The 27,082-nt window shown below is 41.7% G+C and overlaps 1 protein-coding gene and 1 pseudogene across 1 annotated transcript in view; one reads left to right on the plus strand and one right to left on the minus strand.

Moving 5' to 3' along the window:
• SLC39A12 (solute carrier family 39 member 12) overlaps positions 1–2,359 on the plus strand; it is a 63,510-nt gene extending 61,151 nt beyond the window's left edge. The window contains 1 exon segment of the mRNA XM_032473705.1: positions 1,793–2,359. Coding sequence (XP_032329596.1) covers positions 1,793–1,921 — 129 coding nt within the window. The 3' untranslated portion in view covers positions 1,922–2,359.
• Positions 2,360–3,132: 773 nt separating this feature from the next.
• On the minus strand, positions 3,133–4,476 carry LOC102522679 (annotated as a pseudogene).
• Between the last annotated feature and the right edge of the window lie 22,606 nt (positions 4,477–27,082).

Below are 27,082 nucleotides of genomic sequence, written 5' to 3' on the forward strand. Positions count from 1 at the left end.
CCAAGTAAGCATGATGGTTCAGTAGATGACCCGTAGTTTATGAGCATTTGTCAAGAGAATCATTCCAGAAACTACTTCTACTGCTTTATCAAAGATGAACAACAGCCAGGTGGCCCTAGAGACAGTAGAGGTGAGTAGAGGTGTGGCTTTTAATTCAGCCACATCTTGTAAATGATTATTAATGATCTCATGTGAAGAACAAAGAGGAGAGGGAAAAACACCGTGTCTTATTTCAGTATTTGAAAATAAGGTTAATCAACGTTTGAGTCTTTACAATGATGACCAGAGATGGCTTAACTGTGTCTCAGAAATACAGTCTGAGATACAGATTACTAAGAAGAAAGGAAACCCATTGTCCCTGTTGCCCAGTCTTGGAGTAAACTATTGAAAATTGCTTATAAACTATTGAGAAGTAAAGGTAATGGGGAACTCCAGTGCACAGAGCTTGTTAATCCCTCAAAAATACTCTCAATTGCAAGCTCTTCGAGAACACATACTGCATTCTATGGATGTTCAAAATATCATTTTAAATTTATAATGAACCATGAAGGATTTCTTTAAAGTAGCACGGTTAATTAACCTTATGTTTAAACACAGCAGAAAAATACCCAAATGGCACATAACTTACAGCTATCCATCTGGGAGGGCATTTTTGGGTCCTACTTTGGTTTCTTTTTTCCCCACTGCTCCATGCTAAGGTGTGAGGTGGTAGGTTGCAATAATCTTAATCCTTCTCCCATCTATTTTGCTAATTAAAATGGAGGACTATCCATCTCAAGCACACCCACACAGAACATTCAGGATGCTTCCATACAGGCATTAAAAATACATAAGGTTGTTTTCCATTGCCAAATTTCTAAAAGCCCTTGCATGTTTTATGTTTGACCTTTTTCCTCAGTAGGTAAAAGAATCCAGTAGTTCTCAACCAGAGGTGAATTTTACCCCCCAGGGTGTATTTGACAACGTCAGGAGACGTTCTTGGTTGTGGCAGAGGCACAACTAACATCTAATGGATAGAAACCAGCAGTGCTGCCCAACCCTCTATGATACACAGCAGAACCCTCACGGCCAAGAACGATCCAGCCCAATATGTCAATAATGCCAACATTCGGTCTCCAATCCATGTTGACCTGAGCCTGTGCTCCAATGGAAATGACTGTCCTGAAAGAGAGTCACTCTGACCTTCACAGGTTGAGGGATTCAAAAAAAAAAAAAAATGTGAGACAGAAACACGCTGAGGCACTTCACACAGATGCTTGAGTGCGCATTTCCCTCTAAATGGCGTTACGGCATTTGACAAACATAAAACAGCTGCCATTTCTCTCTCTGGGAATAAAACATAGTCTTAGGAGATGATGTCTTTATTCTTCTAAAGGTCAGGAAGACCTCGGTCATCATTTTGAAAAGAAGCAAACGCTATGTAACACTCAGTGCATTTGGCAGCTTCATTTACTGCACAGTCAAAAAACACTACCTTTCATCCATTATCTGTTTCCCACTTAAGCATTTTCTGAAAATAAAGGTAAGAAGAGTTGGGTTTGCTTTCAGCTGATAACTACGTCATTATAAGACTCCTGGCATCACTAGCATCCTTCTAATCACATTCAAATGGCATGATTTATCTTACGTTTTAAAATTTTGGTAAGAGTACATATTAAACATTTTGTAACTGTTTGGGGAATTTGAAAGGTTATTGAGTTCTGAATAACAGAGTCTCTCATGTTTTCCCACCAAACTTTTCCCAGCAGTGAATATATCTGGATCTTATTCTGGTTTTTTGTTCTTTTTTTAGCTTCCTGAAATGACTCATGTTCAAACACGGCGACCCTGGTTGATGTTTCTCCTGCAGAACTTTGGACTGACCCTAGGTTGGCTTTCCCTCTTACTCTTGGCTATATATGAACAAAATATTAAGATTTAAGAGTCTCAAAATCCTTCAGAAATCAATTTCTATGGCTTCATTTTATTTCTTTTGTTCTACTCTATAGTGACATGTAAATTAAATATTTTTATCTTAGGTGAAGTCTGTGTCTTTTAGTTTGTTAACTTATTACTTGTATAATGCAATTTTACTCCTGTAGTGTATAAATGTCAGGTTGTCCTTAATTGAAATTGTGTTTTTAGTTTCCAACACCGTGATAGAACTCACACCTTTTTAGTAATTAGTAAACTCTAAATTAATTCTAGTAAAACTTTCAAAAAATACTGTTTCCCTAATAAAAGATGTTTGTTGTATTTGAAGTGGACAGATGTCTATTGGAATAAAATCTGCTGCAAATTCTTTGATGTCAAAAATATATTGTGTGTGTGTGATTATAAACCATAAGCGAACTAAATTACAAACAAATATAATAAAATCTAGTTTCAATGTGATGGTTTGTATTACCTTCTATTACTGAATGTCAGATTCTGAATCAACTCTAACAAAACCAGTATAATATAGATCACCTGGAAGCAAGACCCACTAGCTCAGAAATGCTCATAAATAAGCAAACTTGGGAAGTTTAAAGGCCAATATGTCAGCACTTTTCTCTATAATCACCAAAGGAAATCTTCTCTAGGCAAAGAAAATGTGAAACAGAAGATGACATTTAAAAATTTTTTTAACATAACAAAGCTTGAGTCGGGGGCAGTAGATTAACATGTAAACTCGCTTAGATTTAACAGGGTATGTTTATGAGAATAATCTTACTGGCAAGTGAAATATATTTTATATTCTTTCTAAGGCAACATAGAACCCTAAGCATTATTTCAGTAGGTAAGCTCATGAAATGTACAAGGAACATTACTGATAACCTAGCAAAATTGTTAAAATAGAAAGTAACTCTGGCTTTAGTCATTTTTCTTGGAAAACAGATGCCTAATACTTTTCTTATTTTTTAATGACATATCTTGACAAGGGGGAAAAAAAGTCCATTTTACTGCCAAAATGACTCATAGCACTCAATCAAATATATCTCTCCTCTCACCAGTACATAATCTTTCTCACGTCTACCCAAACAAAATCTTTTTCTGCTACTTTTCTTTGATTTCAAAACGAGGTTTCTTCTAGTTTCCTTTAGAGCTTCATTCAAGGGGGCATTTTGATACAGTGCATTAATTCTCAGACACAGGCTTTTGTTTTTGTTTTTGTTTTTTAAAGGGACGACATTTATTCCTTTTCCAAATGTTACAGTAAAACCAGGTGGAAGAGAATGGTTTTAGCAGTTAGGAAAAAAAAAGTACAAATCTGGGGTTTGGCCATTAAAAGTTATTTACAACAATGGGAGGGGGGAAAAAAAAGACAAGAAGTTTTTTCACATTACAGACCTCCCCCCAACCCCAAAGCTTAGTACTTGCTTACCAAGTCAAAAAAGAGACACAGTTGATTCACAAGCTAGAGGTTTGAACTTGAGTAAGACATTTATAAAAACCTAGACAGGGGCAGTGTCCACCCCAGCCCAGGTGCCACTAGGCACAGCCCAAAGAGACTAAAATCTCAACAGGGAAAGGCTGGACACTCAGGGTTTGGGAGTGTAGGCACCCCAACATGTGGCTCAGGGATTTGGAGAGTAAACAAAGCCTACTTGGAAAAGAATTGGGGAAGAAAACCAACAATTGCCTCTTGAGAGGTAGGGCCAGGGCAGGAGCATGTCACATCACTAACCTAACTTGGGAAGCTGCAAGGGACCATCTTCAACTGGCCTTAAGAGGAAGACCAGATGGATGATGGGAGAACCCACAGGAGGGAGAGGAGGAGAAGGAACGTGGCTAGGGGCCAACAGCCCCTTCCTTTCTGGGCACAGGAAGGCAGCCAGGGCACCAGGTCCAGGCAGTGACCTCACAAGGACAGCACAGTTTTTGCAGCTTAGAGATCACCCACCTGCCCCCACCCAGCTACTCATTCTGCTCGCTTGTTTGTGTAGGGCCACTCTCCAGCCCCGAGGGAGTGGACGGCTCTGCGGCCTGGGGCCCTGCCTCTTCTTCTGTGTCTCCTCCCTTGGAGGCAGCGCTTGCCTCTGTCCCTTTAGCCTGGGGCTCCTGGCTCTCAGGGGTGGCAACAGCTTTCCCTTCCTGGGTAGTGCCTTCCTCGCTGCAGGCACCGACTTCCCCCTGCTCCTGCTCTTCCTCTGTGGGTGAGGAGGCAGACCAATCGCCCCCACCCTGCTTCCGATTTCTCTTGAAGGACAGGCCACTCAATTTGAAAGGCTTCTTGAGAGAGAATTTCTTCTTCTTGGGGGTCTCCTTGTTGGGGGGATCCCCCTTGGCTTCAGCGCCCTGGCTAGGGGGTGCTGGCTAGATGGCATCGCCAGCGGCCCCGGCTGCCTCCGCTGTTCCGTTCACTGGGGGCGGCTCCCGTTCACCTTTGGGGGACAAGTCTCCATTGCTTTTCACGTGCCTGTTCTCCTGTCCGTTGGCCTTGGGGGGGGGGGGAGCGCCTGCTGCCACCTCGGCGGGCACGTCGCCCCGGGGAGCCTTGGCGCTCTGGCTGCCCATGGTGGGGGGGGGGGGGTCTGCTGGGGGCGCCCGGAGCCGCCCTGGGCTCGCGCCGCAGGGGACAGTTCGGTCGGGTGGGCCTGGCCGGCGGAGGGGTGTCGGGGGGAAACCGAGCTGCGCGCCCCCCACCGCTCCGCGCCAGAATCAGACATAGGCTTATGTTAGGGCCAGCGGACGATTTGCTACTTGTAGGACGGCTGGGCTGCATCTGTCGAGTTTCTAATGCTGTAAGCCCGCGGTGGGGCTTGATTCTGAACAACTTGCAGGTGATACTGCTGGTTGCCCACCCCTCCCCCCGCCTTTGAGCGCCACAGGCTTGTTGGAGAGCAGACGCACCTGTCGCGAGAAAGAGCAGGCGCGTGACCCTGTTGCCCAAGAGCTGTGTGCTTTTGATTACATTGATTAATTCCCTCCAAACCTCACACCACGCCTGAGTTCCTGCTCTTCCGCCCTGGCTTGTGAGCATCGGATCGGTTGCAGGAGTCACCTGGATAAGGAGTCCACAGAAAGCACATTTATTCGTACTTGCCTTGAAACGTAAGCAGACCCATCTTGTGGAGTTTTGCCATTCTTTGGTTGGAGAGTAATATGCAGCTGAACAAAACCCCTTTGTGCTGGTCACCATGATGTGGAGATTGCCCACAAGAAGCGCCTGGTACCAGCTGTGTTTGGGTTTCTATGAGCAGGTTCTGATGTGGGCATGAAGCCTTAATTTAAGCCAATTTCATTAGAAAGGCACTGATGGATGACTTTGTTCCAAGTTCAAGTTTTGAGTAGTTTGGGGCTGGCTAAATTAAAAATCTTGGTGTGAGCTACTCACTCCATAACCTTCAAGATGGAGTGGGTTTAACTTGACCATTGGGTGAGGGGGTGCCTCGGGCGTGGAGAAGCTAACAGGAGTCAGCTGTTGGAAGAATTTGGAGGGACGTCCTCAGTGAGCATTTTGCAACCCTGTCACCAGTGTGCACTATTGTAAGCAGAGACCTGGTGTCAGAGGTCATCTTCAGGGGTCATCCGAAGAATAGGATGCCGTAGCTCTCAAGGGCATCTTTCTAGGCTCATCACCCTCCCACCCATCGTGCTACCTTATAGCTGGCTCTTTGGTAATCCACATCAGCAGCCCAGTAGCTTGAGAGGAACCTCCAGCCTCCAGCAATCAAAATTTCTAGAAATTCTCTTTTCCTTAAAACTGAGTGGTAATGATAAAAAGATTATGACAACCATTTACCTTCTAAATATGGACAGAGTCTAAATTTGGGGTGGCTGAACACGGTCATCCCTTGAAGTCATCTCAGTTCTGTGTTACTCACTGAGCTTTGGGGTAAATGATGTTTTCCTTGAAATCAGATTTCTCAATTATGTTAAGAGTATTTCTGTTTACGAGACCTAAATTTAGGATTCTACTTGGTGATTGATTTGTTTTTTAGTCACTGAACTAGAAAGGCGCCTGGAGGCAAAAAAACAAAACAAAACAGAGCAAGTCACACAGAATTCTTATTTGCCCATCCATCACCCACTGACTGAGCCCTCTTTAGGGAAAGGGGAATTGGCACCATGTCACTGTGAGGCTGAATTCAGGGCCTGGGAATGTGGTTCCACTGATGTGTGCTGACAGGAACCAGAGTGTTCAATAAACATATCCATAATGTACAGCCAACTACCGCCCCTCCATCACTCCTTCCAGAACCCAGACTTTGGAGGTGAGACTGCCTCTCTCTGTATGACCCACCTCTCAGAATACTGCCCTTTTACAAGTTCCTTTCCTCTTCCAAGCTGGAGGGGAGGATGCTGATCACTAGGGAGGGTAGGACTGGACTAATCAGCTTGGGACTCTTGTGTGATCATTGAGAATTCAGGCTGTAAACTGGAAACTGGTTCAAATCCCAGCAATGCCACTTAATAACCTTATATATTCTTTGGACAATTTTATTTTTGTAAAATAGGGATAAGAATAGACCCTATCTCATTAGGTTGTGGTGAGATCAATATGGGGTACTTACTGTTCAGGAAGCACTGTGCCTGGGGAATACCAATGGCTCAGTAAATATTAAGTCATCCTCATCATCATGTCCCCTTCCTTCATCACATTTTCACAGTTTACCTCTCAGGGCTGCACACTGGGCTATGAAATGTCTTTTCTTGGTAGAGAATGGAGATCAAACCTTTTTATGTCGTTATAATCTTTTACTGAAGCCTCCAAACTAGCCTCACCAGTCACTCAAATCTGTCCTTAATGTTTTGTTTTTTTTTTCACCTTGACTCACTTCCAGAGATAGAGAGATGGGGAAGGGGGAGCTCTGGTTGACCCCACTCTGCCCATCTCCCCCGGGACACCTTCCTCCATGTGACATAATGCTTACACCCAGCATGAGCCCCTCTCTTATTGTTTATCCCTTTAATAAGTGAAACCTATCGTGTTCAACTCTGATCACACATGTAAGGATATGGAATACAGAGTGAATAATGGAACCTGATAGAGAAGAACCTTTCTGAGGTCATGGTTGTCATCACAACTTGATTTCAATTCAGAATCCAAAGGACTTCAACTGGTTAACCCTGTTGCCAGTGCACCTGCTGAGGGAGTGCCACCAGCTCTGAGAAGAGTCCACAGTCAATGAGACATTTCCCTCTGGAGTCCTGGCTGGTTCAGACAGGGCAGATGCCCCTCAGATGGAGGCACACACAGGTCACCCTGGACAGGGAGGGCACCATGGACAGCAGTGCCACCTCATCCAGTGGATGTTCATAGGGCACTAGCACCCCTTTGTGTGGGAGGAATGAACCCCACATGGTCAAGCTTTTAACTTTCATAGGCACCTCAACAGGTGACTGGGTAAAGAAGTTGTGATATACTGAAAAGAATGGAATACTATTCAGTCATTAAAAAATGAATAAAAGAATGCCATTTGCAACAACATGGATGGACCTAGAAATCGTCATTTTAAGTGAAGTAAACCAGAAAGAGGAAGAAAAATACCATATGATATCACTTCTTTGTGGAATCTAAAAAGAAAGAAGAAAAAGGACACTATGACACTCATCTACAAAACAGAAACAGCCTCGCAGACATAGTAAACAATCTTACAGTTACTGGGGAAAGACGATGGGAAGGGATAAATTTGACAGTTTGAGATTTATGAATGTTAGCCACTATATATAAAAATAAGTTTTAAAAAAGTTTCTGCTGTATAGCACAGGGAACTATATTCAATAGCCTGTAATAACCTGTAATGAAAAAGAATATGAAAACAAATATATGTATGTATATGCATGACTGGGACACTGTGCTGTACACCAGAAACTGACACATTGTAACTGATGGTGCTTCAATTAAAAAAAAAAGGAAAATTGTAGAAAGTTTGTGAGGCCAAAGAGACCTTCCCAAATCCAAAGTGATTGAGCCCATATGTCATTGCTTCTTTGAAGGGCCCACGAAATGTGTTTGCACATCTGCCCTCTCTCCTACCACAATGTTCACGTCTCAGAGATAGATTCTGTCATAAGGACTTGGCCCTCAATCACCCAGCCCACCCTCCATGACACCGCGTAACCCACTTTGCAAAGCCTCCTGTTCCTCAGAAGCTTTCTCTCCTTGTAAGATAAGTCATATTGAACAATATAAAAAAATCTTCCTCTTCTCCTGCCCACAGAGACAGGTGTTGCCAGCTGTGACCCACATGGGTTCTCACCAATTCCCATCTGTACCCTTGACTTCACACAGAATTTTGGATAGTATCCAGGATTTCTGATTTATGGATTAGTTTTGTTTCATGATCTCAGCATTTCCCTTAAATAGCTATGCAGAGTGCCCAAAGACTCAGCCCATAGCATCCTATAATGCTGGTGCTAAAACCAGCTGCAGAGATTCAATTCAATTCTTTGATTTCATAATGGTGATGCAATAGCAAATATTTGTTATAGCACTTGCTGAGTGCCAGACACTATTAGAAGTGCTTTATAAGACTTGTTTTATTTTCTTTAGAACCCTGAAAGTATAGGTGAAAACATTCTTTCCATCCCACTTTTACAGATGAAGAAACTGAGGCCCGGAGGAGTCAGTTAATTGGCCAAGTCTACAAAGCTAAGGCAGGCTGGCTCCAGAAGGTGTGATCTTAATCCCTACATCACACAGCCTCTACAGAGAAGAAACTGAGGTTTGGAGAGTCGACTCATAGTCCAAGGTCTTCTATTTGTAAAGGAGTTGACTCAGGGCTCAACTCCAGATCTGTGACTTCTGGTCCAGCAGTCTTAATAATCTCTATTACCCTATCTGGTCCCAGTCAACCCTCCTCATCTATATGGCTTCAGTCCTTTAAGGTTGCTTTCATTATTCTTGTTCATGTTCATTTCTTCCCATGATGATCTACAGTATATGCAGCAATTTTTTGATTTTAATGCAAATATGATTTTAATACAACTTAATACTTAATATCATTTAACAAATACATCTTTTTAAAGTTCTAAAATTCCAAAAGGTTTCTAGACTTAAGGATTTTTTTTAAAATTAAGATATAATTGGCATATAGCATTATTAGTTTCAGGTATACAATATAATGATTCAATGTCTGTACATATTGCTAAATAATCACCCCAGAAGTCTAGGTAACATCCACCACCATACATAGTTAAAACTTTTTTTTTTTTGTCTTGTGATGAGAATATTGAAGATCTACTCTCTTAGCAACTTTCAATCATGCGATACAATATTATTAACTATAGTCACCATGCTGTATTACATTCCATGACTTATTTTATAACTAAAAGTTTATACCTTTTACCCCCTTTTGCTCACCACCTACCCCCTACCTCTGATCACCACTGACCTGTTCTAGGTACCTATGAGCTCATTTTTTTGTTTTGTTTTTTAGTCCACATATAAATGAAATCATATAGTACTTATATTTCTCTGTCTGACCAATTTCACTTAGTGTAATGCCCTCAAGGTCCATCCATGTTATTGCAAATGGCAATATTTTATTCTTTTTATGGCTATATTCAATGGACACTCAGTTTGCCTCCACATCTTGGTTATTGTAAATAATACAGCAGTGAACGTGGGTGTATAGATATGTTTTCAAGTTAGTGTTTTTGTTGTCTTCTGTTCACGCAGATGTGAAATTGCTAGATAATATGGTAGTTATATTTTTAATTATTTGAGGAATCTCCATACCATTTTCCACAGTGGCTCTACCAATTTACCTTCCTACTAGCAGTGCACAAAGGTTCCCTTTTCTCCCTATCCTCACCAGTACTTGTCATTTTTAAAAAAATTATAGTCATTCTAACAGATGTAAAGTGATATCTCATTATGGTTTTGATTTGCATTTCCCTGATAAGTAGTGATGTTGAGCACCTTTTTGTGTACTTATTGGGCATCTGTATGTCTTCCTTTATTAGATACATGACTTGCAAATATCTTCTCCTACTTGGTAGGTTCACTCTCCTTTTGTTGATGGTTTCCTTTGCCGTGTAGGTTTTTAGTTTGATGTAGTTCCACCTGTTTATTTTTGCTTTTGTTGCCTTTGCTTTGGTGTCAAATCCAAAAAAATCATCATCAAGATTGATGTCTAAAAGCTTATTGCTTATATTTTTTTCTAGGTGTTATATGATTTCAGGTCTTATATCCAAGTCTTTAATCCATTCTGGGTTAATTTTTGTGTATGCTGTAAGACAGTGGTCCAGTTTCATTCTTTTGCGTGTGGTGGTCCAGTTTTCCCAGCATCATTTATTAAAGATACTGTCTTTTCCCCATTTGTATATTTTAGCTTCTTTGTCATAAATTAATTGACCCTATGTGTGTGGGTTTATTTCTGGGCTCTCTAGTTTGTTCCTTTGATCTATGTGTCTGTTTTTATGCCAATACCATACTGTTTTGATTACTATAGCTTTGTAAAGTCATTTGAAGCCATCAAGTAGGATGCTGCCGGCTTTGTTCCTACTCATGATGGCTTTAGATTTTCAGGGTCTTTTATGGATCCATACAAATTTTAGGACTGTTTGTTCTATTTCTGGGGGAAAATGTCATTGGAATTTTGATAGAGATTGCATTGAATCTGTAGATTGCTTTGGATAGTATAGACATTGTAACAATATTAATTCTTCCAGTCCATGACCATGGAGTATCTTTCCATTACTTATGTCTTCAATTTCTTTCATCAATGTTTTATAGTTTTCAGGGCACAAATTTTTCACCTCCTTGGGTTAAATTTATTCCTACACCAGATGAATGTAGAAGCTCCTTTATGGGAAATACTAGCAGGCTGCAGTGAGGCAGAGAGAGAGCACAAAGCTGGTGTCCCCCAGCCTCTGTCCCTGGAAAGCACCTCCATAGGCTCCTATAAGTGTGCCAAACCCGAGGTCTGCCCCCTAGACCAAAGCTCCAAGACAAGCAAATAGGCCACCTTCACAGAAAGACTGGGTGTGTTTCAGGCAGCTGTCTGCACTGGGGTGGGATCTGGCCAAGAGCTGTCTTTCCATCTGTTCTAGTACCATGAATGCGTGCCCTGCTGATCACCAGAGCCAGGTAATCTAAGGGTGTTCCCTGGGCAGCAGCCACAAAAACGGGCACAGATGTGTGTACAGGCTCCCCTCTGGAGCAGGGCAGAGGGAAATTACAAAGATAGAATCCACCCTCCAAGGTCTCTGGAGAGGGGCCTGAAGTCCACCCTTGGACCTGTGTTTATTAGAAGCCTGCCCTTCAGGCTGCAGCTCTGAAGATAAGCTAATAAGCCCCTTTCACACAGAGACTGGGTGCCTTAGTCGGTTGCCTTTCTGCTGTGCCCCAGGAGTGTCAGCTGGTTAAGAAGTCTTTCTCTGCTTGTTGTAATCCTGTAGGACCCACCAGCACAGTACCACTGGCCACAGGAGCCAGGAGATGTAGAAGAGTCTCCTGGGTGACAGCTGCAAAACTCAGGGTGCCAGATAAGTTAGGAGCTCCTTTCTGGGAGACACCAGCCACTTGGAATGAGGAAGAGGAGGAGCACAAAGATGGCAGCCCTTGGCCTCCATCTTTGCAGAGTATTTCAGTCGGAGTCTGGATGTGTGTTCAATTGAATGCCTGCCCCTCGGTACAATGTTTTAAGATAAGCAAATAAGCCACTTTCACAGACAGTCTGGGCACCTCTGAGTTGCCTGCCTCTGCCTGGTCCCTGGGGTGAGTGGGTCCAAGCACCTGAGCCCTTTAAGAGTTGTGTCCCAGTTTGAAGTAGTTTTAAGGGTCTCATGGAACAAGCCCTCTTGGCTTCCTAAGCTAGACGTTTGGGGGGCTTATCTCTCGGGTGCAGGTCTTAAGAGTTGGGGTGCTGATGGGTGGTTTAAACCTTTGCTCCTCAGGGAGAAGCTCAAGGTGTTGAGTTCCCTCCTGACTGTGGGTCACCACTGTGTGGGTGGTGGGGTTTATGGTGAGACTATGTCTCAACCCCTCCTACCCGCTTCAGTGTGGGTTTTTTCTCATTTGCCTGATGTATAGGAATCACTCAGTTAGTTTGGTGGAGTTTTTCAGGGGAAACTGTTCCTTTCCTGTATATGTGGTATGTCTGTGGGACGAGGTGAGTTCAGGATCTTCCTAAATCACCATCTTGATCCAGAACCATTTATTCATCTTGAGCTTTGGACCAGTACAGGAAGCAATTGTGAAATGCTAGGTATGCAAGGGTACCTAATGTGATTATTGTGGGTAAGAAACTGGTCTCATCTGGAGTTTTAAGTGCATTATTCTTATAAGAAAAAAAAAGTGCACAGGGAACTACCTGGCTATCAGGTCAACCTGGAAGAGACGGAGTTCTTGTAACTACAAAGTCACCCAGCCCAGCTCTCCACAATAAGAGAATAGCTGGAAACAGAGGTCAGAAATTGCCTAAATATGTTTTCTGCTCAAGAGAGATAGTATTCTGTGACAGTGTTACCTGTGATGAACCCAGGTAATGAGTTCAATACTGGGACCAACACTTGGAGAAAGTTCATAAAAGGAAGTTTCACTTTTTTTTTTAAGAAGCAAGGGCAGAGGTATATCCAGAAATTATGGGTTAATAGTCATAGTAACTGCTATTATTTATTGAATTCCATGATGCCAGGTACTCGCTTATTGCTTTCTCTGTATTTCTCTTCTCATGTTAAGTCCCATATTAAACCAATTGAGAGATGAGCACATTGAGTCAAAGTTTAAGTGCCTCACCCAAGACCACACAGCTAGTAAACGGCAGAGCCACAGTGATTCTCTCATCCTGGTTCTATCCCATTATGCACACTGCCATGGATGAGGGTTAAAGGAACTGGAGAGCCATTACCAGAAGAGGCCACTCTGAAGTACTATGCAGGAATCACCTTCCCAGTATATCTACTTCCAACAGTGGAACAAGCTGACTTGGAAAGAGGTGATCCTCCCAGTGGGAAAGACTGTTATTAAAGAAATACGGAACTAGATGAAGTCTAAGGCCCCCACCAAGCCTGGGAGCTGATGCCGACACAGAGGCATTTTGTTGGAAGGAATAAAGAATGACGATGCGCTTGTGTTGCAAAGACTCAAATCAGTACATACAAGTCAGGAAAGAGAAGCATTTTCCCATCTATTTTTGGAGCTGCCTGGGGTTTGCCATCTATATCTGGGTATTCTTTTTGCAAATATCTAGGTCCTCGTCATAGTACACAGCAAAAGTTTTGAAGTCTTTCCTTGTCTATGTCTTCCTCTAGACTCTAGTTCTTTCAGGGTGAAATGCCAGCTCTTACTCATTTTTGTACTCTTCTAACTTAGCATACTACCCAGAAGGTGCTAAATAAAAGTTTGTTAAAATGAACTGTCTTAAAAACAAATCCGATCATGTCTTTCCCTGATTCAAAATATTTTGTTTCTCTCTAATGCCTCTAGGAAAATGTCCAAGTTACTCAACATGGAGTAAAGACTCTCCGTGATGTGTCCTCTTTCTGCTTGTCCTGTTGCATGTTCATCTCTAGGTCCATCCATGTTGCTGCAAATGGCATTATTTCAGTCTTTTTTATGGCTGAGTTATACTCCATTGTATTTCTATACCGCATCTTCTTTATCCATTCATCTGCCGATGGACATTTAGGTTGCTTCCATGTCTTGGCTGTTGTAAATAGTGCTGCTGTGAACATTGGGGTGCCTGTGTCTTTTCATGAGTGGGATTAGTGTTCTAATAAAAGAGACCCCAGATAGCTCCCTTGTCCCTTCCACCATATGAGGACACAGTAAGAGGGCAATCGTTTGTAAACCAGGAAGTGGTCCCTCACCAGACGCCAAATTTTCTGGCACCTTGATCTTGGACTTCCCAACCTCCAGAACTGTAAGAAATAAATTTCTGTTGTTTGTAAGCCACCCAGTTTGTGGTATTTGGCTATAACAGTGCAAAGAGACTAAGATACCTTCCTTTTCAGGAAAAGCTGTGATAATGAGCCAATGACTGATTCTTTAGTCCAACTCACAGACCACTGCTAGCTCCAGAACTCAGCTGTTGACTTATCACTGTTATGGAGTTTCCTTTATGACTAACATCAAAAAAATAGGTAAAAAAATGACAAGATCTCTCTGTTCAGTTATTTTTGTTAGAAGATAGTTATTTTACATTAGAAGTGAAGTTTGGAGTAGCATTCCACACCTACATCATATGACATAATGAGACTATAACTACACCCCGTACCACTGCTGGCACCATGACTACATCTTCATTTATTAAGCACCAGTTGTGTACTGGGCACTATTCCTGGTGCTAAAAGTATCTCTTCTTTAACCCTCAATGCAACTTTAAGGTAGTTATTCTTACATAAGTACACTGATGTTTGTAAGATATTGATTGGTGAAGGGTTGATAGCATCCATCTTTTAGATTTAGTGTAAGGAGTATGAGAAAATACATTTGAGAGTGTTTTCAAACAGTAAACCTCTACACAAATAGATGATTTTATTCCCAACAACTTATTTAAAGAGGAGACACACTAAAATTTGAGTATATGTAATATTTGTCTGATTGTCCAGTTATGTCCTATATCAAGACTATTGTTGATCTGGTAATTCATAACTCAGAGCCTTAAATGTCAAACGGAATTCTTCTCAGACATAGACATTAGATGTGAGTGAGATATCTTCACGTACAGAATCACAGAATGCAAGGTCTGATAGGAACCTTTGATAGCTCCCAGTTCAATGTCTTTATTTTTACAAAGATGGGACTTGAAATACCAGGAGGCTGGCTTAATGTAGTGTCATCAGAAGTCTGTTCTGGCAAGTCCTGGATGACAAAGGGTTGGCAACAACCCAAACATGGAAATGGGTTTGGAGAAACTGAGTTTGCTTTGGGGAAAAGGAGTCAGGGGAAGGGGAACAAATCATCCAGACACAATATCAGAAATGGTGCCACAGCCTCAATCCTCATTCCAGAAGCCTTCCCTCTGTGTGGCATCAAAGAATCCAGACAGCAGAGTCAGGTGGGCTGGGGTTCCAGACTCTGACTGGGAGGATGGCTGGGTCACTGCATCTCAGGCTTAGGCCAGTGTGTCTGAATTTCAACACTACACCCAAGTCAGACTCTACTGCTAACTTCACCAAAGGATTTGGGAGCTGGGGAATTGGAAGTTGGGGAGGCAGGATGGTCCTGGCCAAAGAGCTGTAGTTAGTGAATGGCAGAGCTGAGCCCAGAATCCAGCTCTCCTGATCCCTCCTCCATCCTCCACTCTGCCTGTCGGTTTTGAGTCTACCTTTTGCTATGGTCTTCTTTCTGGAACCTCAACTGTCTCTTTAGCAAAAGCTTTTCTTGCAGAAGAATTAACAATATTATTTATGCAACTCTGTAATTGGGAGAAGGAGAGGTTTGAGGAGTGTTACATCAGATCACATAATGGGAATGGGGATCCCTCCACCCCCCTGTCAGCACTGTGAACACCACCTACACGTGTCAAGCACCGACTGTATGTCAGGCACTACATCAGGCACTATGAGGGGATCTATTACGTGGTGGTGGTTATTCTTACATAGTGCGCTGGTGTGTACAGACCATACGTAACCACATACAGGGACCAAATGAATCTACTTCTTTCTGCAGTCTGTTCACTGATAATGAAATGTGTTTATTCTGCCTTTTATAGCCTGGAGCATTGAAAGAACTCAGGCTTTGAAGCCTGCTTCTGACACCTACTTGCTGTGTTAACTTGAAAAATTCCTTAACTTCTCCGAACCTCGGTTCTCATCACAGATGTAACACTTTCTGCTTTTCAAGGTCATTATGGTATGTGTAATTAACCTAACCTAACTCCTGGCATGTAGTGAGCAGTCTGTAAGTGATAGCTATTATTGTATTGTTACTTCTGTTAATTATACTTTTTTATCAGACCAGTCAAAAGAAAATGAATAAAGCTTAAATTGAGTCCACTCAAAAGCAATAATGATAATAATAATTATAACATTAGCAACTATTGCCAATCACTTTCTACATTTTGGGTGCTGTTTAATAAATAATTATCTGTATTATCTCATTTAATACTCACAACACCTTTGCTATCTGCTTAAAGTTCACTGTAAGAATCAGTGAGTAAATACTTGTGAGTACTGGGAATTGTTTGTGGCATATAGTATGTGCTAGATGTGTTTATTAAAATTAAAAAACATAATACTGTAATTTGCCCCATTTATCAGATAGGGAAACGTTGTTCCTAGGCCTTAATGGTGGCAAAGGCAAGTACCCCTGGAAAGGAATCCTTTGAGGCATGAGACTTTAAAAATTCAACAGCTTTCACATCCTTTCTTTAGACAATGATTTCTTCCAACCCCCTCACGTCTAGTTCTCTCTCTGTGCATCTGCTTGGGTGGTCCTTTGGCTCCACAGAGAGCACCTGGACTCCACAAGTCTCTTGCTGATCCCATAGGGACCTTTAAAAGTCAGCATTTTCTCTTAAGAGCCTTATAGTTTAAAACAGCCCCATGTCCGTCCACACAGTATGTAGCAGGTCAATGCAGATCAGCAATCTACCTGCCTGTTTTCCCCTCTCTGTGCGTTTTCCTGGACTGTAGAGACTGTTCCTAATCCCTGCTCTGCACACATCTGTAGAGTATTCACCCAGAGTCTCAAGAAACACATTCCTGGAACTGTGCATTCGTGTTACACGATTATACAGAAGCAGTGTGGGGACAGACGAGCCCTTATAGCTGCTTGCGTCCGGACAGCCAGGGATGTGACCGGACGCACAGTTCTCAGCACCATCAGTCAGGTCACCTTTTCCTCTGAGTGACCTCTACTGTGTGTGTCTGCACCGAAAGCCTCGCTTGTCTTCGGAGGCAGTGATTCTGATCTATTCGATAAGAAAACCACCATCGTTTGCATCCATGGTTCGCGAATCCTGCTTTGCCTTTCAAGTCTGCTAAGTTCTCAAACACAGGCGAGATGAAAAACATATTGTGCATCCCCCGGGGACTATTTAAAATGTACAAGATAAATATTTCTCCTTTGAATGTACTTAACTTAGCAAGCCCGTGTCTGGTTTGTGTCCATTCAGTCACCACGCCGACATGGTGTTTGCCAGCCCTTCATTTAGCGGAGTTGAAATGAGCTGGGAAAGCACACGTCAGCACCCGGGTCCTTTCTGCACAGCAGGGCTCACAAGGGCTGCCAAGTCTCCCTCCATCACACGATGCCTTTCAGATAAGGTTAACTCCGCAGCTAGCCCAGCCTCGTGTTAGTGTTTTATGGTGACAGATCTGCTGGCTCCGGGTCTCCCGTGGCAATAAATCCCTTGGGAGGAAAATCTACCCAGAAAGTCCACCAGCAAGCGGGTAGGGGTGGGATGCTGGGCCTGGGCCTGACAGCTTTTGTCTTGTCAGGGCCAGCTCCAAACCACCTCCTTCCTTTCCACCCTTCCCCCCTACCCGGGGATCCTGAAGAATTTCTGAATGTAGAGGGAAAAACCAAGAGAGCAGCAACACCTTCCTTCTGGCATCCTCTGACTTCACCCAGCTTAACTGCTGTAATTTTAAGTAAGACTGAGAATGACCTTGTCTCACACCGTTTCCAGAAAGCTAGCCTGTCCCTTCCTCCTGCCCTAATTTGGGACCCAGGGTGTGTAGCGGACCAGGGAACAGGCAGGGTGGGGCTCTCAGATTCCCTTCTGTGGTCGGAGTGTTTGATCACCATGCTTGTGGGGCTCAGTGTCTGATATTATCTTTGTGTTCTATTTGAAGGTCTTCTTTGGTTATGAGAAAAATTCAACAATAAAAGAAACCTCATTGGGTGCAGGAAAAATATGCCTTTGTTAAGACAGGGGATACTTAGCACTCCAGGGACAGTGCTCAGTAGGAGAATGGCTTCTGGGTCTCCCTGCCTTGGATCCCTATCTTCAAGGGAAATCTCATGAGGAAGCCCCACCTTTGAAGGAATTTTTCCTGTGAAAGGAGGGTGTTGAATGGAACATCAACCAATGACATCTCTGGAAGGCACCCAAGGCTTTAAGGAGCAGAGCTAGGGAAATATCTGGATGTAAAGGGATCACGCAGCCTGGGTTCTGGCTTTAGGTCTGCTGTGGCCTCCTTGGATGGGATCCAGCAAGCGATTCCATACTTTAGGGCTTGTTTTCATCTCTGTAAATGAGTGAGTGTTCAGATGAGAACAGTGGGTGGTATTCAGTTCACTAGGCACAGTGCCTCCTGCTTGACCAGGTTTGCAGAGGAGTGTTGAGGGTTGGTGCAGAGGACTCGAAGCCAGAATTCCCTCTGTTGTCTTTTTTCCTCCCCTTCCAGCTCCCACATCACTTTGGATCAGCGAGAGATGACATTCTACCTGGAGTCTCCTGGCATCCCCAGTATCTTGGTGCAAAGTTCCATGGACTGGATAGCTTACAACCAACGGAAATTTATTCCTTATGGTTTGGGAGGCTGGAGGTCCAAGCTCAGGACACCAGTATGGTTAGGTTCTGGTGAGGACCCTCTTCCTGGCTGCAGACAACACACAGCCTTCTGGCTGTGTCCTCACACAGCAGGAGGGGTGATGGATCTCTCCAGGGTCCCTTTAGTAAGGGCACTAATGTCATTCATGGGGGCTCCACCCTCATGACCCACTTACCTCCCCAAAAGCTCCATATCCTAATTCCATCACTTTAGAGGTTAGGGTTTCAACTTACAAATTTGGGGGGTACTCAAACATTCAGTCCATAACACCCAACCACCCCATATATTGTAGATCAGGCAACCTTAGGCATGTCCTGTCTTCTTCCCACTTTGGGGTTTCCTGTGGCTTATTTTGGGATGTATCTGTGGCTATACATCCTTCATTTTCCTTTTTACCTTTTCATTAAAAAAACCATGCAGTTTTGTGTTCTAGGGAACATGAGGTCTCAGTGATTTGCAAGAGCTGGGAGAGGGAGCTGGAGTCTAAGGCTGTGGACACAGATAAGGTGGGGGTGTCACAAGTCCCCAGCTTTTGCACAAGGCTAAAAGATGTTGATGTTTCTGGAATATCAAAAGCCATTATCCTTGACCTCAGGCCATCATTTCCGCTAGGCTCCTGCCTCACTGGGGGTCTCTGGTTCTCAGAATCTGCATTGATAAGATAAGTAAGCTGAGTTTGCTGATTGCCAAGACGCCTTCTAATTCTAACCTCCTTTTGTGATGCTGTTCCATATACCTCTTTAAAAAAATTATTAAAATGTAGTTGATTTCTAATGTTAGCTTCAGGTGTACAGCAAAGTGATTCAGTTTTACATACACATACATATTTTTTTTTCTTTTCAGATTCTTTTCCATTGTATGTTATTACAAGAAGTTGAATATAGTTCCCTGTGCTATACTGTAGGTCCTGGTTATCTATTTTATATACAGTAACATGTGTCTGTTAATCCCTAGCCCCTAATTTATCCCTCCCCTCTTCCTGTCCTTTCTCCTTTGGTAACCATAGTTTATTATCTATGCCGTGAGTCTGTTTTTGGTTTATAAATCGAATTTGCATCATACCTCTTTAAATGGGCATGAACTGGAGCTGATCAGAGCACCAGAAAAACAAAGCAGAACTTTGAGGAATGACGTTCAAAGGTCCTGCACTCTGATGTCCTTGGTGCTGCTTGGTTCATAAAAGAAAACATCACAGCATGAGTAAGATATTTTACTATCAATGAGGAAGATTACCCTTGGACTCTTTTGCATTAAATTGTACCAGAAATTCAACACAACTACAGATTTCTTGAAAATTTTATTTTACAAAAGCCACCTACAATCACATGACCCTGACATTACAGCCATTATTTTTAGTTTTTCTGTTTCAGAGTTATCTCAGCTACCAGATTATCACAAAGATGGAAGACTTTTTTTTTTATGCCTTTTTTCATTACATTGTATCATGAACATGTTTCTGAGTTTCCATTCTCTATCACCATCATTTTAATGGTGGCTAACGAATCAGGGTGTGGCTATATTTTAATATTTGCAAAATATTCCATTAACTATCGTAAGGGCATCAGATTTCCTTTAAGTTTTTGCTGCTGTAAATAGTGCTACAGAAAACATCTTCATATGAATAAATATGGCTGTTGAAATTCCTAACTCTTGAGGTACTGCTGATCTTTGCTCCTAAGTGTAGCACACGGCTGGCTGGCAAATCCCCAGTGTTTATTTTCCAGGTAAATTTGGCTCTAACAAGATTAGAGGCTTTGGGATCAGATAGCCACTTCCTACCTGTAGAAGTCTGGTAGTGTCTAGACCATAAGTTTCCCCATCTGTAAAATAGTGAAACCAATAGGAGTAAATAAAATAATATATGTAAACACAGGTAATGCAAAATTTGATAGAACTTAAAATATCACTGATGCTTAAAATATTAGCTCTGCCCTGCCTGCCTCCTGAATACCCCAGACAGCTGTTTTTGATGGCATTTCCTATGTCACTAATTGAAATTTGGGAAGAGATAATAAATCTAAATTCTGTGTTTTGTTTTGCCAAAATTACGGTGGTGTGTAATGTTAATCCAATCCAACATATATCTATTGAACTCCCATTTTGAAAGAAACTGTACCTTTTCCTGTGTAATGTAGAAAAAGCATGATCCTAGTTCTCAAGGAACTTAGCATCTCTGAGGGGAGATAAAACAAATGGGCAAATAGCTATCACCATGACGCCAGCAAGGTGTGTTGAGAGACAGAGGAGGGGCGTGGATTGCAATGGGCTCCAAAGTAGGAAGAGGGAACTTCTGACCAGAGACTCAGTTCTATCTCCTCCCCTTTAAATGAACCTGCTCACCGGCAGGAGCCCCCATTCTTTCGGCTCCTGTTCCTTGCTTACAAGAGCCTCTGGTTTCTTCACCTTGTTTAATGCTGTGCTTTCCCGTCTCTCCATTTAAACTTCTTGGCCATGTTTCTTTAAATCATTTTTCTCACGTCTGTGCCTGTGACATCGTGCCCCCTGACCACGTACACTGTGTATTCAGTAGGGTTCATCCTACATTACTCTGTCCGGAGCTCTACGAAACCCACCTGATCCGTTAGCCATGCCCCCAATTCATTAACCACTTTCGGATTCATCCCTGTCCTCATGCTCAGGAAGGATGTTTTGGAAATGTAGAGATTTGATCTATTCATTTAAGAATGGATGGTTTTTCAAACTGTAGAAGGGATTTCTAAGTGGTGGGAATGGAGCAAGCAAAGGTGCAAAGGCAGAAAAATTTCCCACGTTTGGGGAATACTGAGTAGCAGGGCTGGAACACGGGAGTACATAGAGGTGAGGCATCCGAAGAATTGTGGACAGATAAATTGAGGTGAAACTAAGGAGGCTTCAGAAATCTCAGTTAATAGTTTGAAACTTCATTTGACAGAGAGTGTGAAGCTACTGGAGATTTATAAATGAAATATGTTCCAACTTTCCTGACAAGGCTTTGTGGCATGGGAAGGATTATAATCTCACGTCTGTGGGCCCCATGCCTCTCTTGGGCCCTTCCATGGCCCACTGCTACCCCAGACATCATCACCTGAGGGCACCTGCTTCAGCCTCTGCTCTCATTTTCCCCTTCTGGCCAGGATGGGGTGGAAGACCCCTAGCAGATACTCCATTCTGCCAGCCCAGAGTTACAACCTGTCCCCTGTGGGGAAAGCGGTGGGTGATAAATGCTGTTCTCTGGGACACAAGCCTAGGTGTCCAGCACAAGACTGAGCCCAGGATGTACTATGGAAGTACTGCCCTTACTTTCTGTTTTGATTTCTGCATTATCCCCCTTCCTGCTTCCTGGGATCCCTTCCCCAAATAAACACCTTTGAGAAATGCCTTGTCTCAATGTCTGTTTTTCCTCGGAAAGCTGGGCAAAGACCCATGGGACTTATGTCTCTACCCTAGAGCCAGGATGCAAAAAAGATTTCCAAGTACATTTCGAACTCAATAGCCTGTTAAACGATGTAGGGTATTTGGTTTTATGTTTTTGTTTTTGTTTTCCCAAATTCTTTTGTTGTTGTTGTTGTTGTAAAATGTGTTTGACGTAATTCTAAGTGTCATTTTAACTATTTCTAAGTGTCCAATTCAGTGGCATTAGTTACACTCACAGTATGGTGCTAGCATCATCACTCACACTTCAAACTTCTTTTATCACCCTGGTGGGAACTCTGTAATCATCAAGCAGTAACTCCCTATGCTCCCCAGCCTGGGTAACTTCTGATTTCCTTTCTGTCTCTGAATTCATCTATTCTAGAGATTTCGCATAAGTATAATTATATGATATGTATCCTTTTATGTCTGGCTTATTTCACTCAGCGTAACATTTTCAATATTCATCAGAACTTCACCCCTTTTATGACTGAATAATATTCCATTGTTTGGATAGACCATATTTTACTTTTCCATTCCTCCATTGATGGACACTTAGTTTACTTCCACATTTTTGCTACTGTGAATAATCCTGCAATAAATATTGTACAAATCCCTACATTCAGATGTTTTGGGTATATATCCAAAAGGAATTGCTAAGTCATGTGGTGACACTATGGTTAACTTTCTGAGGAATCAGTAAACTGTTTCCCATAATAGTTGCACCATGTTAGATTCCCATCAGCAATGTAGGAGTGTTCCAATTTCTCTATATCCTTTCCAACATATTATTCTCCATTTATCATCATCATCATCATCATTATTATTTTCATCCTAGTGGGTGTAAAATGATACCTCATTGTGGTTTTGATTTGCATCATCTAATGATTAAGGACGCCAAGCATCCTTTCATGTGCTTTTTGGTCATTTGTTTATCTTCTTTGTAGAAATATCTAGTCAAGTCCTTTGCTTTTTAAAAATTGCATTGTTTGTGTTTTTGTTGTTGAGATTTAGGATGTCTTTGTACATTCTGTAAATACAATCAGGTATACATCAGATACACAATTTGCAAATATTTTCTCCCATTCTGTCAGTGGTTTTTTCACTTTCTTGAGAATGTCCTTTGATGCACAAAAGGTTTTAAGTTTGCTGAAGTTCAGTTTATCTATTTTATCTTTAGTTGCTTGTATTTTTGGTGTTATATCTAAGAATCCATTGCCAAATCCAAGATTATGACAATTTACCCCTATGTGTTCTTGAACTTGTGTTTTGAAGACTTATGTCTCAGATTCTTCCCATACATATACAGTCTTATTTAATCCTTGCAGGCAGCAAACCCATGTGGTATTATTGTCCCCTTTTGACTGATGAAGACATTTAAGCTCAAAATAGTAATTTGCCCAAGATTCTGCAATTCGTAAAATGATAGAGCAGGGATTTGAACCAGTGCTTCCAAGTTCCTGATAGATGCAAATTTGGTGAGAAGGGTTCAGGAATGAGAGATCATAATTTACAAGATTTTTCAAGAATTTCCCCAAATTGTAAGTTATTTTAAACTACTTCCAACATTTTTTATATACTTTACTCATTAGTATGACTACCTAAACCTTTTTGTTTAACAAATATGAAATTAAATTTAGTGGTATTTATAAAGTATAGTGAATGTTCAAACATTGGGAAATGCCAGCAAACAGTATTGTCCTGTGTTCAAATAAAGTAATATTTGGATTTCCTAGCAAGACTAACAGAAGGGCAAAGAATCTTGTGTAGAAACTGCCAATTTAAGGATTTATTTGCCTCTAAAACTTGTTATTTCTTAAATCATTATTCATAGGATTTAAGTAAAACATGCAATGTGTATAAACTTATTAATATTTATTTTATGTGCCAGAATGACTCATTGTTAGGAGTGGAGAGGGCCAGTAGCGCACACTCATAACATGCCAACAACTATAAACAACACTGATTAGATGATAAATTCTCCTCTCTAATGTTGATGGTTAAGCTTTAATTCTCACTAGAGAATTATAGTACTTTCCCCTTTTCCCCAATTTCTCAACTGATTTTTCTCAGGATGTAAAAAAACATAAATTTTCTGAGGAATGCTAAGAATTCTTGCATGGAAACACTCATTAGAATAAGATCTGGGTTTTTCCCCTTAAAACCCACATTCTTCCCACTGCTATATCTGACACCCTTCCAAGAGAGGTTAAGAAGGAAGAGGAAAAGGAAAAGGCCATTGGGCTTTATCATTAGGAGTTCTTTGGTATAACATTTTGAGAATGATTTTTGGTGAATTAGTTACCTATTGCTGCTATAACAAATTACCACAAATGCTTTGGCTTACATTAACACAAATTTATTATCTTACTGTTCTGGAGGTCAGAACTCCAAAATCAGTGCCACTGGGCCAAAATCAAGGCACCGGCAGGGCTGGTTCCTTCTGGAGACCCTGATTTTTTTGTGTGTTTTTCAGTGATTGCCTGTTACTCCTTGGCTTGTGGCCCCTTCCTGATCTTCAAAGAGCGTCACTTCAATCTCTGCTTCCATCATCACATCCCTTTCTCCTCTGACTCCAACTTCTCCTACATCCCTCTGTTAAGGACCTTTGTGATTACATTGGGCCCAGTGGATAATCTTCATCTAAAAATCTTTAGGTTGCTCACATTTGCAAAGTTCCTTTTGGCCCATAAGGTAACATTCATAGGTCCCAAAGATTAGGATGAGGACCTAATTCAGGAATCATTAGTTCATTTTCTGCTTTGGGCATTGTGGTCTGCTCTTCAAGTAAGAGTAAAAGGCAGATAGAGGTGGCCAGGACCTGACAATAGGTGAGCCATCTGAAACAGGGTCCTAAAGAATGTGCCCAGTTACCAGTTAGCTTCATCTCAGTAGGCAAAAGTCAAGGTCAAGGAACTCAGCAGGCTCCTACCCAGATCAAAGTCAGGAGCTGGTGAGAGGGAGAGGCAATTACAAGGAGCTCAACTTGGAAGAAAAGGAAGTGCGGATCCAGATGGCTGATGCTCTGAAGTTTACAGAGACAGCCATCATGGGGAGTTTGCAACAGCACAAGAGCTCCTGCCTAGGCTCTGATTTTAAAGGAGGTCTGATGTCTTAGAAGGAAAACAAGTGAGAATCAAGTGAGGCTTCATGGCTCTCAGGATAATCAGAGGAACCAGCCTGTTCTGCCATTAGAACTTCAGAATGTGGAAAAATGCAGAAACATAGCTTTCATGATTTGTGTGCTTTAGGAGACTAAGTTTTAGAAACCATGTTACCTGAACCTGGCGTGATCAGTGCCATGCAGGGTTCAGGTGAGCTGTGACTCAGAAAGAATATGAGGTTCTCTATGATTAGAATTAGGAATGAGCTCAGGCAAGTCAGAATTACAGAAGTTTTAGTTATTCTTAAAGCTACTGAGCACGTACACCTTGTATGTATCACATGTGTGCACATGGGTGCACGTACATTTTAGAAAGAGTCCATTTTACTTATCCACTGTCCCAGTCAGATACAGCAAGATTGCCTATCGCTTCCTGATACTAAAACCAACATTGCAATAATTATGCTCCAAATACTTTTCCTTATGGACCCATGTGAGGATTTCTTTGAATATCTATCGGAATGGAATTCCTAGGTCAGGGTGTATAAGTGCCCAGCCACTCACCCGAGTGATGACATCAGTCTGTTTTTTTTTTTTTTCCAGCAGTCCATGAGGATTCAGGCATCCCTGTTAACACTGGTCATTTTCTAACTTTCTAACTTTAGCCAATCAATTTATTAGGCAATGTCTATTTGTCATTTTAATTTGTACTTTTCTGACTGCTGTTGAGTTTCAACATTGTTTCACCTGCTTATAGTCACGTGACTTTCCTCTGAAATAAATTGCCTCTTTGTATCCTTTGTTGACTTTTAGAGCTGTTATCTTTTCCTTGGTTCATATGAAAGTGCCTCTTGTATTCTCGAATATTAATCCTTTGTTGGTGTGAGGCATTATAGATAACTTTTCCATTCTGTCAGCTATGAATTTTGTCTGTGACATTCTTTGCCAAACAGAAATCCTTACTTCTGATGTAATCAGACTGGTCATGTTCTAGCTTTATTGTTCTGAGGTTTTGTTTAAGAATTTTTCTCCCTTGCAAGTCACAAAAATATTCCTCTACATTTTCTAATAATTTTAGGTCTTTAATCCATGTGGAGTCCACCTATCTAGAGCTAGACAGTCATTCAGGTTTATTTTTCTTCCTAATAGTAGCTACAAGATAATGTATTCATTCCCTGTTGATTAGTGATGCCCTTTCACTTTATGCTGAGTTCCCCTCTGTGCATGAATCCACCTCCAACCTCTTCTTTCTGTTCTGTTGGTCTACTTTGTTGCCATACTGTTTTTATTACTGTGACTAATAGTAAGTCTTAATAATCGATACCTGTCCCCCTTACAGATTTTCTTTAAAAAAGAACTTAGCTCTTGAGAAGCATTCTTATTTCTTTTTAAAATTAAGATATAGTTCACATACCATTAAACAAACTCTTTTAAAGTGTATAATTCAGTAATTTTTAGTATATTTGAAATCATCACCACTCTCTCATCAGAAACTTTTCATCACCCCAAAAGAGACTTTGCACCAATTAGCAGTGACTCCCCATTCCCCGCCCTCCCCCAAACCCCTGGTAACTGCCAATCTACATTCTGCCTCTGTGGGTTTACCTATTCTGAACATTTCACTTGAATAGAACCGCACAATGTGTGATCTTTTGTGGCTGGTGTCTCTCACTTAGCATAACGTTCTCAGGGCTCATCCACGTTGTAGTAGGTATTGTAGTACAAAATATTTTTATTGCCAAATAATATTCCACTTGTGTGGATGTACTACAGTTTGTTTATCATTCATCAGTTGATGGATATTTGAGTTGTTTTCACTTTTTACTGGCTTTGAGTGATGCTGCTATGAACATTCTTGTACATGTTTTTATGTGAACATAGTTTTCAAAGCTCTTGGGTATATACCTGAGTCAGATTGCTGGGTGATACGGTAACTCTGTCCTTAACTGTTTGAGAAACTCCCGAGTTGTTTTCCAAAATAGCTGCACAATTTTATATTCCCACCAGCAATGTATGATGGTTCCAATTTCTCCTCCTCCTTGCTTATTATCAGTCTTTCTGATTATGGCCATTCTAGTGATAAGAGAGCTTACCTCACTGTGGTTTTGAATTCTATTTCCCTAATGACTAATAATGCGGAGCATCTCTCCAGGTGCTTCTTGGTCATTTGTCTATCTTCTCTGCAAACAGGTGGTCCACTTTTCAATTTTGTTACTTGTTTCTTTTTTGCTG

This window comes from Camelus ferus, chromosome 35 (genome assembly GCF_009834535.1).
Source record: "Camelus ferus isolate YT-003-E chromosome 35, BCGSAC_Cfer_1.0, whole genome shotgun sequence".
NCBI lineage: Eukaryota > Metazoa > Chordata > Mammalia > Artiodactyla > Camelidae > Camelus > Camelus ferus.